General features: G+C 55.3%; 1 protein-coding gene across 1 annotated transcript; it reads left to right on the top strand.

Annotated features, from left to right (window-relative positions):
* Positions 1-5,887: 5,887 nt before the first annotated feature.
* On the top strand, positions 5,888-14,966 carry LOC112950045 (tetraspanin-15-like; the record flags this gene model as incomplete). The annotated part of the gene is made up of 8 exons (XM_026042515.1): positions 5,888-5,956; positions 6,838-7,023; positions 9,228-9,302; positions 9,493-9,588; positions 10,559-10,672; positions 11,566-11,619; positions 12,254-12,370; positions 14,736-14,966. Coding segments are annotated over 8 exons (942 nt in total), but the record flags the coding sequence as incomplete, so codon positions are not given.
* Between the last annotated feature and the right edge of the window lie 1,898 nt (positions 14,967-16,864).

The raw sequence follows: 16,864 nt of genomic DNA, 5'->3' as shown, positions 1-16,864 counted from the left end.
TGTCCGCGGGATGCGGAGGCAGGAGCTGCTGCGGGTCCTGTCCTCCCGGGCTGCGATGCCACCGGTCCTGCCCAGTTCAGCTCCCTCCTGGCTTGGGGGGCAGAGCCCTCCTGGTTCAGGGTTGTCTCCCTCCTCGATCCAGGTGCAGATCCCTCCTGGTTCGGATCTCTCCCGGATCCAGGCGTAGATCTCTCCTGGTTTTGGATGTGGATGCCTCCCGTTTCAGATCTCTCCCGGATTCAGGTGCAGATCCCTCCCGGTTTGGGATGTGGATGTCTCCCGGTTCAGATCTCTCCGGGATCCAGGCGCTGGTCCCTCCCGGTTCGGATCTCTCCGGGATCCAGGCGCTGGTCCCTCCCGGTTCGGATCTCTCCGGGATCCAGGCGCAGGTCCCTCCCGGTTCGGATCTCTCCCGGATCCAGGCGCAGGTCCCTGCCGGTTGCCGCGGCTTCGGGGTCGCTCGTGGCGCGGGGTCGGAGCCGCCGCGGGATGCGGCTCCTTCCCGGCTCGGCTCGGCCGCCTCGGGACGCGGTTCCCTCGCGGATGGCGGAGCAGCCGCCGCCTGGGTCGGGACGCGGCTCCCGCCCGGTTCCGTTCCGTTCCGTTCCGTTCGGTGCCGCCGTCCCCGCGGAGCGGAGCCGGTTGCGGCGGGGCGGGGGGGGCTCCGCGGCGGCTCCTTTTGTAGCGGCGCGGGCGGAGCCGCCGCCGAACCCTCCCCCGACCCCCCCCCCGCCCGGGGGGGCCCCCAGGGCGGCCGCCACCCCCAGCGAGCGGGACCCGATCCCTGCTTCATCCCGCCTCCAAAGAATCAGCCGGGATTTACCTGCTCCGTCAGGGTTCCGCTGCGGATGCCGGAGCAGCATCGGGGGCGACCGGATGGAAAAGGGGATGTGTGCGCCGACAGCAACGCCGAAAAACCCACAGGTTTTTCCTTTCCCATCCCAGCGGCCGGGGAAGGGTTAAAAAAGAAGCAGCCTCCTCTTAAAAACGAGCCTCTACCACCGGCTTGCCGGAGGGATGCTGCAAAACCGCTCGGGAATGATCATCCCGGGAAACAGGCTCCAAAATGGGAAGATGAGGGCTGAGCCGGTGGTGAGAGCTCTGCTTCCCTGCGTTCCAGCTTCGCGGCCAAGCCCGGGGCTGGATCGCGTCCCAGCTCCGCGGCAAAGCAGCCGGAGAGTTTTCATCCCGATGAATAAGGAGCGAAGGCCCCCAAAGGCACCGGAGCCTGGAGCGCTTCCCGCATCCCGCTCCATGCCGTGGATGCTCCTGGACCACTCGATGGCAGCATCGCCTCAAATTCCGCCCGGGCGGTGGCAGCCAGGAGCCCTGCCTTGGTTTTCCCGGTTGGATAAAGCAGGTGATCTCGGAGAGCCCGGCACCGGCCATGCAAGGAATTGAGACCGATGCCTGAAATGGAGTAGTCGGTGTTGGAGGGAGCGGGAGGATCCGCAGGCTTTTAGCTGCTCCAGCACCTCTTTTCTCCAGGGAATTGCATCCCAAGGGGGAGATTTTTCCAGGTGCAGGAAGAGCGCCGGGCTCTCCCAGCCAAAGCCCTTCCTTCCTCTCTCCCTATCAGCGGCTCGTGGGAAGCAAAGGAAAAGGCTTTGGAAGGGGCACAGAGGCCGCTAACCTTGTGCCTTCCCGTTATGTTTTCCGGGACGCCCCGAAGCCTCTTCCCGGCGGCGCCAAGTGCCCTTGGGGAGCCAATGCCCGGCCTTGGCCTGGGCCCTGGCGCAGGGCTGGATTTTGCACGGCTTTGGTGTGGTGTTTACGTGGCTCTTCCCCCGTGCAAGGGCGCCAGCACCCCTGGATGCCCAGGGAAACATCTCCTCGTGGCTCTAGGAGATGCTGGGAATTGGAAACCGTCCACACAGGTTTCCTGCAAAGACCCCAGGGGAAGATTTTCCTCAGGCTCCTGCTTGTAATTAATTTAGGGATAAAATATCCCTACTAGCCACAGAAATAGGGCGTCTGCAAGCTCCCCTCTCCCTTGTGCCCTCTGGATCTCTCTTCTTTCCCCAAAAAAGCATCTGGGAATGGGCAAGTTGAGGATTCATCCCAGGAGCCGCCACAGGGTGCGACAGCAGCTCGAGCAGGGAGCTCGAGTGGCCTCTTGCTGCTGGAAATGAAATCATGGAGCTTTTCCCACCTTTTTATCTTTTCCTTTTGCAGAACCATTTTTCGGGAGAAGCCAGGCAGGAAATTAAGGTCGTGTCCGGGCAGGAGAAAAGTCGGATACCGCGTGGGAATTAACAGAGCAGGACAGCATTGACTCGCTGCAGTTTAACCAAAGGTGCAAAGCGACGCTCGGGAGTGTTGGAATGGAGGGAATGGGGAATTCTCAGCGGGAATAGAGTGCAAAGTGGCTGCTCCGCATGTACCACCAGGATCCAGAGTTGCTCCGGGCCTCAGTTTCCCCCCGCTGCACCCGAGGCCTTCCTGCTGTGCCGGAGGTACGGGAACCATCCCGAAAATATGAGCCCTGGTGCTAAAATGGCACAGAGGAAAAGAAGTAAGAACTGCATCGTTTCCATTTACTTATTCATGATGCTTCCACCTTCTTTTTAAGTGGGAAAGAGGTGGTTTCGCAAATGTGTATGGGTAAAAATGGGTATTTGTTTTATTTTCATTTTTTATTTATTATTTCTCCCTGGAAGGGAATACCGAGCGGACGATGTGGCAAACGAAGTGGAAGCATTGGAAGAAATCGGGAAAACGCCTTTTTTGGGATGCCATCACCTTCCCGCTTCTCCGGCCACTCTTGAAAATCGCTTTTTAGCGTTTTTCCGCCCCAAAAAGCTCTGACGGGGAGAAAAGCAACAGTGGGATGTGCTGGCAGTGGGATGGAGGCCGGCAGCGATGCTGGAGCCACCCTTTGCCTTCGCATCCCCCTTCCCCCGCCTTTATCCCGGGAAACGGGAACCCCAGCGTATATTCCGGGAAAGCCGTGCTTCGGAATCCTGCCCCTTTGCGCTGCTTGGCTCCCATTCCAGGGATGCTGAGGGGTTCGGGGCAGGATGATCTGCCTCCGCCTCCTCTTCCTCAGGGCGCGCTGGCGGCCGGAGGAAGGGCCTGATTAGATAATTGCATCAGCAGCAGCTCCAACAACTGTCAGCACGGATAAAGCTCCCGCAGCCGGGAGATAGAAAAGACCTCGATTATTTCCCCGTGTTTTCGGCACGGGAAAGGCTGCTGGGATGGATAATGATCGAAGGGAATCGCACGGGGAGGGTGTAATTAACGCCAGCGCACGAGGAGGGCTCCAAAGGAGGTTTTTCTCACGCTGCCTCCATCCTTTTTATCATTATTTGATTATTTTTTATTATTATTTGATTATTTTTACGGGATGCAGTAGGAATTTTGGGGAGTTTGAGGCTGGTTAGTTCTTTCCCTCCTCAACCCGCATCTCGCCCCTCTTGGAGAGCAAAGCGCAGCACGTCCCTGTGCCCATTGCTCTGCCCATCTCCTCCTTTCCTCGGATTTCCGAGCGTGCCCGCACCTCGGGCGCTCTTGGATGCGCAAATTTGGTTTAATATCTTGACCTGCAGGCTGGAATTCCGGAGGCTTGGGCCTGGAAGAAGGGTCTGGGCCCCCACTTTGTTCTTCCTGCCCCCCGGCCTTTCTCCAGGCCAGGAGACATTCCCTCTCCCTGCGTTACATGCAAAATAATAATAACAACAACAACAATAATAATGCTATTATTATAAATATTCTATTACTATAAATAATAACAATTATTATTTTTAGTAAATATTAAAAAAATATTTTGGGCCAGGGGGAGCAGGCAGAAAAAAACGGCTTAAAAGCTTATTGCACTGGGCAAGAAAAGGGGGAAAACAGGCCCAAAATGCCCGGAGGGTAACTAACCTTTTGCAGGGATCGGATCCTTACAATGCTGCCATTTATGAACAAATAAATAAGGACAAGCAGGAGGCTGGGAGCAGCGAAAGCCGAGGAGCTTCTGTTTGGAGCCTTAATTTGCAATTACAAACACGCCGCCTGACAAAACCTGTTTTTTGCGGGCGCTTTTTTGGCACGTGCCCACCTAAATTGCAAGCGGAGACGGGAAGAGGCAGCAGCTGCCGACCGCGCGCCGGGAGAGGTGCGAAAAGGAGCGGGTTTGCCTGCTTTGGGCAAGTATTTGGGCGCGTTTTGTGGCCTCGCTGAGCTGGGAGGGGAGAAAAAGCCCGGACTAAATCCTCTGTCCTGTCTCTGCAGGGATTTTAAGCCGATGGAGCCGCCGGTCAAGCTGGGGATAGGAGCGACCGAGACAGCCTGAAGCTGCGGGTGGCCGGGAGGAACCTGAGCGCCCCGTGCACAACCGGCTGCTCCCCGGCCTCTCCATCGGAATCCCCATGACAACAGGGACACTGGGCATTTTTCCCTGCTCAGCAGCCCCACGCGCTGCGGCCGGGGGCTCCGTGTAGCTCCGTAGGATTTAAGGGAAGGTCGCGGCATTCCCGGCACCCTGGGCGCGCGGGAAGCCCCGAATTGCCCTTGCTTGGGCTTCCCATCCTCCTCGCGCTCCGCTTTGCTCCGCTGGTTTAATCCCCGCCTGCTCGGGAATTGAAGGGCCAGCTTGTCAGCGGTGAGGAGCTTTAATCCGGAGCGCTGGGAAGGCCGGGAGCCGCTCTGGCGTGGGCAGGGGAGCACCGCGGAGCAGGCTTTACGCCGTGCCGTGCGTTCGGTTGCAAACGAGCAGCCGCGCGCTCCCCGGCAGCAAAGTGGTCGCGTTCCCACCAAGGGCTGGATCAGAGCCTCTCGGAGGAGCAGGGACGGCTCCATCCTCGGCACACGGCCGTGCGCACAGCCCTGCCGGGAGTTTGTCCAGGCTCCGCTTTGCTCCAGGGAATTGCGGCTGCATCCCGGCGCGGACGGGGGATGAGCTCCCTGCGGCAGCGCGTGGCGGGAAGGTCCGGAGTAGAACCGGAGCGAGCGCTGCAGGGAGCAGAACCGGAGTGAGCGCCGCGTGGAGCAGATCTGGAGCGAGCACCACTTGGAGTAGAACCGGAGCGAGCGCTGCAGGGAGCAGAACCGGAGTGAGCACTGCAGGGAGCAGAACCGGAGTGAACGCCGCGTGGAGCAGATCTGGAGCGAGTGCCATGTGGAGCAGAACCGGAGTGAGCGCTGCTTTGGGCAGGACCGCCCCTTGCCCCCTCCGCTCCCTCCTCACACTTCGGCTCCCCGCAGCCCACACTAAAAGCTGCAAATCCCGCTTTTTTCCCCTTTCCGGGTGCTCATCCAGGCCGTCCGAGCGCGGCACAAAAGCCCTCTCGGCGGCGAGGCCGAAGGCCCTAGTTAATGATTGCTGGGGCCTCGTTGTCCGTCATCTGTTAATGATTAAAGGCGACGTCGCAGAAAGCGCCCCTTCTTCCCGTTCCGATACTTCCTCTTGGGCAAATGCAGCTGCACGGACACGTGGGGTTGATTTTCCCCCCCTTTGCCACTCGTTCCTAGGGGTTTTCCTCCCTCGGGTGCAGCCTCCTGCCAGGAACCGGACTTCTTCCTCATTCCACCTCCGGCTGATCCGCTCCGCAGCCCGGCACGTGCTCCTGGCACTCCCGGTTTGCTTTCAGACTCATTCAACCTGTATATCTCTATAATTTCTGCGTGCTGGCCGCGCATTGGTGCGGGTGGTGCAGCGGGGACACCCTCTCGCCCGCGTTCCCTCCTTCCCGCAGCGCCGCTGGCACCGGCTCGGCCTCGGATGCGCGGCGCTGCCCGCGGGCACCGCAGCCCTCCCTCACCTTCTTTGGGAACTTATTTCCTTCCTGCTTCCTTCTCCTTTGCACTTTTCCCAGGCGCACGGGCTCCCGACGGCGGGATCGACGCCGGGATCGGTGCCAGTCCGAGGTGCCGAGCCGACATGATCCGCACCGGCGGCTGCAGAGATTCCCCCCTCTACTACTACGGCCTCAAATTCACCCTGTCCACCTACGCCACCCTCTTCTCGGTAGGTGCTGCGGGTGCCATCCCCCAAAAACCCCCTTTAAATGCCCCTCTGGGGCGCAAGGAGGGAGGGAATGAGCCGGCTTGGGCAAATTTGCTGCCCCGCGGGAACCTGCAGCCCTCGAGCAGTTCCCGCCTTGCCTCTGCATTCGTTAATTAAAAGCGAGCGGTTCCTCCTGATTAGCGCAACGAGGGCTTGGGGGGCTGCATTAACGTCCCCCCCCACTGCTGCTGCATCCCGGGGGGCTTCCCAGGCCGCTGCATCAGTGAGAGAGTGCTCAGTTGGACCCAGCCCTGGCGTGCAGAGCTTAAACTCGAGTTATGACGGTGATTAAAAAGCTCATTATTAGCCACAGGGTTGATTTGAGTTGCAAATAGCTCAACTGCCTGTAAAATGGCTCGACTCCATTTTCCGGGACATTTGGATGCTTTTGGAAGTGATGGAGCTGGGAAGCAGCCGCTGATTGATGGGCAACGAGCTGCCTGCTAATCATGCTCCAGAAATAGCCTCCCAACGCAGCAGGAAAGAAAAATAATCTCTAAAAAAACCCAACCAGGACGGTGCCTGGAAATCAAGGATGGAGCCAGCAGGGTTGGAGGGCTGGGGCAAATCCACAGGGATGCAGGGGCAGGGAAACCATTTGGAAAGCAGCAAAAGCGAGGAACTCCCAGACCTCCTGCCCTGCAAATCCCTCCTCTGGCGGGTGGAAAAGCGGACGTTGGATCCGTGCCATAGTGATGGGATCGGGGTGAAAACCTGCCCTTTCCGGACCCTGGGAACACCGCGCTGCTCCAGGGTGGGAATGGGGCTGCACGGGCTGTTTTCCTGCAGCTTTTCCCGGCCGCTCCTGATGTCTGGTGCGTGTCGGGCGCTTGGCGTTGCAGCTGCTGGGCTTGGCCATGGCGAGCGCGGGCGCGTACGCCGAGGCGGAGCGGCAGCGGCACAAGACGCTCGAGGGCACCTTCCTGGCGCCGGCCGTGCTGCTGCTGCTGCTCGGCGCCACCGTGTTCGGCGTCTCCTTCGTGGGCACTGTGGGCAGCCTCCGGGACAACCGCGCGCTGCTCAGGGCGGTAAGGGCTCCGCGCCGGGCGCTTTCGGGGCGTTTCGGGGGGCTGTAACCCCAAGGGAAGGGCGCACACCCCAATGCAACCTCCACAGGTTGCTCCCGGCCGCTCTCGCTGCATTCCCACCCATTGCTCTCGCACCCATGGAGCGCTCACGACGCCTTCCCCACCGTCAGACCCCATGCAGCCCAGTTCCCTACCCGTTGCCTTCTTTCCAGGTGCCACCTGGTTTTGCCCTGGGGTCACCGCTGGTTAGAAACCTCTTTTTTCCTCTCCTTCTACCCAACTGTGAAAATGCTCTTTTTCCTTCAGGATAAAGCCCTGGAAAACGTTCTTTTCCCCCTGCCAAAGCTGCAATTATATTGCTGCTAGAGCACCCTTCATCTCTCTCTTTGTGTGCTCCCCAAGCGCTGCAGCGCTGCGTTCGTTCCGCCTGGGATTATTCGGGAGAAGGATAATTATTTCAAATGTCTTATTTCTCACCCTACCTTTATTCTTTCCGTGCTGATATTCGTGATTCACCTCTAATCCTCTCTTTTCCCCAGTCTGGCTCAAGTCAGACCAGAAAATCCATGGAAAATCAAGACATTCTGGAAGGGGAACCTGCTCCTTGTCCCACAGTGCCCAGGGGGATTTTTATTCCCATCCCAAGGGGTGTCTGGCTGCAGGATCTTGGCTCTTTGTGCCATATCCCGGGTTGATTCCTGCACATGCAAAAATTGGGGCACTCTGCCTGGAAAAAAAGCCACTTCCTGCTGAATTTACCTAGAAAACCTCTTGGAAAAGACCGTTTCGGTGACTGTGTTTTGCAACAACATCCGAATCCAGAGCGGGATTTTCCTGGTGCAGCCCCTGGCCTATTGCACGCGCAGGGAGCCCGGGGCGAGGAAGAGCATCCTCCTCCCCAACGAGCACTGCAACGTCTCTGCTCCTAAAAATTGCACGGGATAAAAGATTGCACCGGATAAAGCCCTGTGGCTCCCGAAACAAACCATTTCCAGGCCTTCAATCAGCTCCTGGGATGGCACTTGGCGCTGATAACCAGCTGGAGGAGACGCCGTGGGTGTCGGCACGGCGCCCGTTCTCCCTTCAGCCAGTGCCGACTGCTGCCTTTGATTTTTCCCCTTCCTTTTGCCACGTTTCGGGGAGACGGAGCAGCCGCGGGAGGCGCCGACCGGCTCCACGTGCCGTGATGAATCATTCCAATATCGGCCCCGCAAGATGCGGGAGCCACAATTGCATCTTGGTTTTAATCTCCGCATCTCTCCGGCGGCGCCCGAGCCGTGGCTCTAATTGGCCCGCGGGCTTGCGCTTCCTTAATTACCCCTCTAATATCCGACGGGCGGCCTTTCCGATCAAATCCCCCCCTGCTCGCTGCTCTCGGGGCAAATTTAGTAGGAAAAGGAACGCGAGAGCAGAGCTCAGGGGCTGGGCTGGGAGCGCATTTAATCGGCGTCGGGGATGTTGCATTTAATCGGTCGGTAAGGGGGTTTTGGCTGGGGAAGCCGTTTGGAAGGTTTCTCGGCCGCAGTGGTTTGCAAAGCTCAGCTAGCGGTGCAAATTGTCCCCCAAACGCCCCCAAAGCAGCTTATTTATTGCCCTCCCGTGGTCTTGGTGCCCCAGGGTGGATAAATTGCCTGAAAAGAAGGGGGGAGAAAAGGGTGGAAATTTCTGCTGTGCAAAGTGCAGCACCTACATCAGCACATACCCGTGCACAGGCAGCACGCGTGCATCCGACATGCACATAATGATCCGTGCATCTCTATAGCACATATCCTATAGGCTGCTTCTGCTAGGGGAGCCGGCGTGATTCCCAGGCATCGTTTGGGTCAGGATCCGGGCGCTTTGGAGCAAGGCGGTTTTATGGGGCCAGCAGCTTCCACCCGCTCCCCACTCTTGCTTTGGCTTCGGACAAGAGTCGAGTCCAAGCGGGCAGGAGAAGCGGCTTGGGCAGGACAAACGGATGGTCCATCCTGCTGTGGTTCCCCATGGAAGCCGGTGAGGGATCCGGCATCCCGCCAGGATACCTGGTGCAGCGCATCGTGCCCAAATCCCATGGATTTACCCCAAACACACACACTCGTTTGCAAAGCAGCCCAGGCCTCCTGGGATTACAGCACTGGAGCTCCATGCCGACACGTGGCCCAGGTTGAATCTCACTATTTTATAGCATTTTTCCCACCGCGAACCCCCTGCTCTTTCCCACGCAGTTTTTCTACATCCTCCTGGCGCTCTTCATCGCGCAGCTGCTCCTCATCCTCGCCCAGATCGCCTTTGAGAGCAAGGTGAGCGCGGATCAGCTGTGCTGGGGTGGGGAATGGCCAAGACAGCAAGAAATAAACCTTGCACCCCATTAAATAGCACTGGGAGTGCTTGAATGCTTCTCTCCTGTAAGATGGGAATGCTCCCCTCAACGGCTCTGGTTTTTCTTGTTATAGGGGAAAAATTCTTCCTCTTTTTTCCCCTCTGCCGCAGATGAACGCGATTTTCCACTCCAATATCCAAGAGGGCATTCGACACTATTACGACGACCTCGACTTCAAGAACATCTTGGATTTTGTGCAAGAAAAGGTCAGTGCTGAGGCGGGGAGGCCTGTTCTGCAGATATCTTGAATACCCATGTATACTTCAAGGACTTATATATGTATGTGGGTGAGTATATATTCGTTTATTCTAAGATGCAAGGATTGCAGTCGAGCCTCTCTATGGCTGGATTAAACACACAAGGTGCTCGCTTTAGGCTGGCTTGGTTCTCCCTGCACATGCCGTTTTGCTTCCCAAGCCAACCTCAAGCATTTAAGCCAGGCTTTGCTCCTTTGCAGAGCCCCCTTTTGTTGCCATGGGAGTTGCAGGGTCCATCAGAGCCTTAAACCAAGCAGTGCTTTAGGCGAGACCGAGCTGCCTCCGCCTAGATCAGCGCTTTAAACCTCAGCAGAAAATCAGCCGCAATAACAGGCGCTTTGCTGCATATCAGAAATGCTTTAAAGCACCAGCAGGGATATCTTGCTTTATAGCCCAAATTATTTGGGTTTGCCCCTAGGCGCCTACTCTGGATGCTTGGTTAGTCAATAGGTACATATATAGATATATGAGCATATATATCTATATATATGTGTGTGTGTGTGTGTGTAAGTGCATAGTGAAGGAGGTTGCTATCAAGCTCCCACCTACTGCAAGGAGATTTTTTTTTTACCCAAGACAGAGCCCCAAATTATTTACGGAGAGAAGGGATGACAGGCGGGATAAAAACCCGGCTTTTATCCCGCAGGATCAGAAAGCGACTCTTTCATTTAAGCCTTTTATTTTCCCCCTTCCTTTCCTTGAACGCAAGCTAAAAAGCAGCCTTTGAGCCAAGCTCTAATTTAACCAGGCGTCAAGAGAAATCCCGCTCACCTCCCGGTGTCTTCCTTAGCCTGAAGGAGCTGAAAAATATTCATTAAAGGCACTAAAGGGGGGCTAGATCAGCAAGAGCGGCTGTGCCATTGGGCTGCAGACACTCAGGTTTGCTCTTTGTGGTGTTTTTCCCTTTTTTTTTTTGCAGCTTTCCTGCTGCGGCGGGGACGAGTACAGCGACTGGCGGGTGAATTTGTACCACGCGTGCAACGGCACCGGCCCGCTGGCCTGCGGGGTGCCCTACACGTGCTGCGTGCGCAAGGTAGCATGCAGAAATTGGGGTACAATCGCTGCAAAAAGGGCCCAAAAGCTGGAGGAAAGGGGTGCTGGGCTTCCCCGCGCCGTGTTTGGTTAGGCTCTGCCTTTTGCACGGAGCAGAACGATTGCATTAAGGCGCCCTTAATTGCAATTGCTTCCTCCCCCCAAAAGCGCTCCGGCTGGGGAAAGTTTGCAGCCAAAGGGGATTTGCTGGCAAAAATTCCCTGGAGTTGCATGGAAAATAGAATGACTTAAAATTTAGCTTTTTTTTTGTTGTTGCTCTTTTATTTTTAAAAAAAACACACAAAAAAAGGGGGTGAAATCTGAGGAGTGTTAATGACAAGTGGGAGCCTGAGGTGCAAATCAGCCACGGAAGGGCTTCTTGCCTTTAATCAGGGCTGATTAGGGCCCTCTGCTCTCTCTCGAGGACAGCATTAGAAATTCATGTGTTTGCCCTTTTTTTGTTCCGCCGAGGACGCTCCAGAGAGGGAAGTGCTTTATTTTTCCGGCATTTTTTCCCCCCTGCTGCCCCACGGTTTGGGGTGATAAGACCCCAAAATGGGGATGGTTGGAGGGGATGTGGCTGAGATCTGGCCTTTCTCCACTGCTTTTTGTTTGTTTGTTTGTTTCTTTCTTTCTTTTTTCTTTTTCTTTTTTTTTAACTTTTCCAATGGTTTTGCCTGCTTCTTTTCCTGCAGAAAGGAAAATGTGATGTTGTATATAGCTCTCCCAGCCCCGTTGCTTTATACCCTCATTGAGATAAAGACATGTATTTTTTTTAAAATACATACAAAAAAAAGTCCATTTTTATTAATTTAAAAAAAAAAAGAGGAAAACTGAGGGGAAACTTTAATTTTGCTTCAGTTCCCTGAGTGTGCAGCACTTCTCTCCTGGCAGGTGCCCGGCGAAGTGCCCAACACCCTGTGCGGATACCAGACCCTCAATAAAGAGGTAGTTAGTGTGTGTGCTCCCCCCTTAGCCACGTGCGATGTCTCTGCATGCAAACCCGTGCTGCCTTTCACCTTTATTATGTCTTTTACCCTAATACGCTCGAATTTGGGGGGGATGTTGTGACATTTTCTTTCTAGCTACTTCTCCCACTGCATTACCTAAAACCAGAAGTTGGCGTGCTGGGGAGTTCTTATATATTGAGATATATATATTTATTTATATTTAAAAATATATAAAAATAGATATAAAATACATACATTATATAATATATAAATATATATATTAAAATATATCAAGATATATATATTGATATATAAATAAATATATATGGTTATATATATCAAGATATATAAATATTTATATATATAAAAATATATCAAGATATATCTTTTATATCAATACCTTTATCAAAATTGCTATCAAAAATCAGATATGAGAGATGCATATAAATATATATATCTATATATCTGAGTATCTCGATGTATCTGAGCCGGGTCATTCCTAGCTGCGTGGCACCGCCTGATTTGCTGTTTTCCAGCCCGATTCGGTGCCGCAGCCCCAAGACACGTGGGTGACCCTCAGCACCCGTTGGGCTCGGCTGTTTTTTCCCCCCTCTTCCCGCTTGTTTCCGCAGCGCCTGGAGCTGCTGGAGCTCATCCACGTGCGCGGCTGCATCCCGGCCGTGGGGCTCTGGCTGCGGGACCACGCGGCCGCCGCGCTGGCCCTCGCCTGCGCCCTGCTGCTGCCCCAGGTGAGCCCCGAGCTCCGCAGGGCCCCGCGTTTTGGGGGGATTCGCCTCGCTTTTGCATGCAAGATGCGGGGGAAGAAGCCGCCTGTTGCTGCTTTTTTGCTTGGACAATTTGTGTGCGTTGCAAAGAAGCAAAAATCCTCATTTTTTTCTGCTCTGCAGCTGGGCTAGTTCTTTCTTCTTACCCCTGATGGAGGATTTCCCCGGGTTTTTGCAGCACGTTTGTGCAGAGCGTTTAGCTGCGTGAACATCGTGAGGTCCAGCAGCCTTGCAAGGGGACCCAGAGGCTCCGTCAGCGAGCGGGTGTTAGCGCGGAAAAGCCGAGCTCCCTTTCCCATCTGTCTTTAGGGAGCTCTTCCAGAGGGGTGACAGCCTCCTCTTGGATCGTTAGCAGGGGAACCTGCACGGAGGCGTCTCCAAGGTTTCCAGTCCCCTGTTTTGGGACTTGGGCTTGGGATTGCAGCGGGGTTTCGTTCCGCACGCGGTGGTGCCGGCCGCGCTCCCGCGGGAAGCGGAGCGGGCAGATCGAAGGGATTTTTCCATTTGCACTTGATGACCTCTGCAAAGAGTGCAGCCTATAAATCTCCATTTGTGGGAGGAAGAGCCACCGCGAGATAAATGCTCGTCCCTTACTCGATTAGCTCCGGGAGAGCTGGAAGCCCTTGAGCAATTCCGCTTTGCACGACCCAGCGTTGCAGCCACCTCAACATGCAAGCCGCGGGGCTCGCGCTGCCTCCGCCACGTGTCTGGTTGGAAATGCTTTTTAAAATTATTATTATTGCTTTTTCTCCATGCATTGCCTCCTTCCCAGCCTCGGCATTTGCTGCAAGAAAGGAGGTTGGTGCCAGGAGCACCAGGCTCTTTGGATCTTGCCTCTCTCCCCCTTCCAAAAGAGATTTCCCTTTAAAAATGCTTTATCCCAAAGAGCAATCGGGGCCACTCGATGACTTGAGCTTAAAGCTGACGAGCTGACCCTCTCCTTTGGTGCAATTTGGGTCTGAGCCTAAAAACATTCGCCCGGTCCCAAAACACCAACTGGCCCTTCGTGCGTTAGAGCAACAGCACTGAGTAAACTGATTTTTACCCCTCTATGGGAAGTGCAACCCTTCCCCTAAATCCCCCTTGCTCAGCCAACCGCAATATGGATTTAACGGCTCCCAACGCGCTGAGCCGGGCACAGCAGCGGGATGTGCCCGGATGCCGCTATCTGCATCCATAGGGATAGAAAAGCCCTTGGATCTGTTTCAGCAAGGAAGCTATTCCTGCAAGCCCCGGGTTTCTGCACCTCCTGGACAAGCTTTTCCCCTCTGTGCATTTAAATCCCATGGAAAAGGCTTGGAGAGCGGCAGGGACGAGCCCCAAGCGGGCAGCGGCGCCCCGACCCCTTCGGGGCACCCAACGAGCGGGAGCTCCTCAACTGAGGAACTGAATTTCTCCTCAATTCGCCCAGCAGGATTTCAGATCCCACTTGGGATCCCGTGATATTGAAGGCATCCATATTCCTGACAGCCAGCTTAGATTTTCATTAAGCAGGAAAAAGGTGGCGCGGGGAGGAGAGCAGCCCCGGAGAGGTTCATTGTGGCGGGATGCTCCTGACAGAGCATTCCCTGTTTTCCCGAGGCTGCTGCTTTCCGTGGAAGCGGGACCCGTTGGCATTAAACGTCTCCAAGGCGCAAATCCTCCTTGCACTGCGGCTCGGGGCGGGCGCCGGGTTTGCACGGCCCCAGCGCCAGGTTGGCTTTAAAGGCTATTTAAAAGGAAAAAAAAAAAAGGATATTTTTAATTGCTTAAAAGCACAACCATTTAATATCACCGAGCACAATCCCATTTGCCCTGATTTACGTTTTGGCGGCTGTCGGAGGGTCGGAGCCGGAGGGCCTGGCTGCTCTTCCCTTGGATCTGTGCTTGCCCGGAGGCTGACGCCCAGTTTTCCGTCCCCTTGGAGGAAAAACAGCCCCTAGGTCAAGATGCACCGCGGCTGTTTGCGCTTTGGCCCCGCTCTACGGGTTATTTGATGGCTCAAGAGCAGCTGAAGTTGCTGATAATGATTTTGAGCTCCCAAAGCGACGCGTTGCTGCTGCTGCAGCGGGTTGCCCCTATGGGTGCCACGTGGATTTGCTATAAACTGAGAAGCTGCAAGTTGAAAGCAAGCCCAAAATGAGCAGAATCCGCCCCAAAACGGTCCATTCCAGCCCCGCACAGCGAAACCATCGTGGGTCAAACCTCCCTGTTGCAAGGCAGGCGCGTGGGAGAGCAACCGGGGTTCACTTATCGGGAATAACCCTTATTTCCAAGGAAGCTGCTGCTCGACGCCGTGCCTATATGGCCTTGTCTATACATCCCGCCCCTCTTGCCTATGTGTCCTTAGGTCCTCGGCCTCGTCCTGGCCTGGCTCTACTGGCAGAAGCTCAACGAGATCTTTTCCCGGCGGGACACGGTGGATTTTAAGAGGTTGGAGCTGCGGGATCTGAGCGTGGCCACCCTGGACCTGACGGGCGCCGGCTGGTGCTGGTGCCTCCCCCGGGAAGGGGGCTACGTCCCCGTGGGCACCGAGGAGGAGGAGGAGGAGGAAGGCACCGGGCACCAAAGCAAGGTGTGAGCCGGCAGGAAGGAGGCGGCCGGGAGCAGCTGGACACAGCGGGATTTGCTCAGGTTCACATGATGCGTTGGGCGACGTTCTGGGAGAATTCCCCAGATTCTCCTGAATTCCCTGGGGGAAAAGCAGAATTCCTTGGGAAAAAGCAAAAAAAGGCAAAATTTTTTTTTCCTTGGGGGGGAAAAAAGTGCTGAGCAGGCATGGGACTCCGTGGGACCCTTTGCACTTTGAAGCATTTATTTGTCCGTGACCCCTTATTTTATGTTTTTTATGTAATAAATGCATCTTTTGCAAGCCCACCCTGTGCAGAGCACCAAGATGCCGCCTTCCGCCGAGGAGGTGGATTTAAGAGGCTGCAAACGTTGTTTTTCCGGACAATACCGTGGAAGAGGAGCCTGGAGGCAGCGGTCCTTGCTGGTCCCACAGAATTGGGATTGCTTCATTGGGAAACGGCTTCGGGAAGCCAGCGGGCGACTTGCAGCGCTTTGCTATGCTAGACGTGTGGTTTTGGTAAAAAAATAAATAAAAAGGAAAGAAAAGCAAGCGAATTAAACTCCTCCGTGCAGAGCGTGCTGCTTTGCAGGTTTTGGGGCGTTTTTTGGCAGGTTTTTTGGCAGAACAGGGACCCGCAGCTGCTCTGAGGATGTTATTCTGCAAACACCTGGAGAACCAACAAAGGTGACAGCAGCGCTAGCTCTGCAAGGGAAAACGGCGTGGATTTACTGCCATCCTGTGGGCACGCGCCCGTGTCGGAGATCCAGGCTCTTGTGCCAAACCGAGGGGAATTAGAGGTGAGGCAGCCTCCCAAATGGGTCCTATACTTATTTTGCCAACACTGTCACCTATGGGGGACGTGCTGGATTAAAGCGAGAGCATAAACTGCATGAGCAAGGCACCCGCGCCCTCCAAAACTGCTTTTTTTCCCCTCATTTGCAAACGTTTCCAATGAGGGGGTAAAATGCAAGGGGATGCTGAGAGGTTCCTGCTGGCAGCAGCAAAATGCACTAAATTGCAGTGCTAAATTGCACTGGAAATTGCTGCAGCTCCCTGCAACCCTGGGAGAAACGGCTCTGGACAGGGGCCGGGCAGCCAAATTATTAAAATTATTACGTAACCTATAACCTAACCTTTCCCAATGGCCTTTACGTGCGAAATCCGGCTTCCCCGTTCCGCCCGGCCGCGGGAGCTGCCGCTTCGGTGCCGGCGTTATCGACGGCTCCCGCTAAAAGGAGAAGCAGGGCCGGCACAAGCCGGGCATGAAATGGACTCGGCCAAGCGGGAACGCCGGAGCGCCGGCGCACGCGGCCAGCCCGGCAGCGGCAGCAGCACGGGGCTCCTTTTTGAGGCCGATTCCTGTGTTTTCCCATCTTTTTTGCAGGCTGTAGCCAGCCCTATGGAAGCACCGGACCCCCACGCTGCAGCACGTGCAGCTGAAGGGCCTGCTTTTCCTGAAGGTCGTTCTACGATGCTTTATTCGGGACGAAAATGCGCAATATTTGGGGGGAAATGCGCAATATTTGGGGGGAAATGCGCAATATTTGGGGGGAAATGCGCAATATTTGGGGGGAAATGCACAATACTTAATGGAAAATGCACAGTATTTGGGGGAAATGCACAGTATTTGGGGGAAAATGCACAATAGTTGGAGGGAAATGCACATATTTGGGGGGAAAAGCACGATAATTAGGGGAGAACACACGATAATGAGTGTGCAGCCCTTGTCAAAAGGCAGTTGGCACCCGCTAAGGGGTGACCTGGCTCTCTGAAGACCCCAGGAGCTTTCTGATGGATGCTGATGCTCTCCTGGAGCCGCCTAAATAATATTAGCGCGTCCGTGAGGGCTGGCGAGCTTTGCTCAGCTCCGGCTGCAAGCGATGCTGCGCGCAGCACCGTGCAAAGGC

The sequence above is a fragment of the Nothoprocta perdicaria genome, unplaced genomic scaffold, assembly GCF_003342845.1.
Source record: "Nothoprocta perdicaria isolate Ctin4 unplaced genomic scaffold, notPer1 scaffold_103, whole genome shotgun sequence".
NCBI classification, from domain to species: Eukaryota; Metazoa; Chordata; class Aves; order Tinamiformes; family Tinamidae; genus Nothoprocta; species Nothoprocta perdicaria.
The sequence above is the reverse complement of the archived record's forward strand: the minus strand, read 5'-3'. Positions and strand labels throughout refer to the sequence as shown.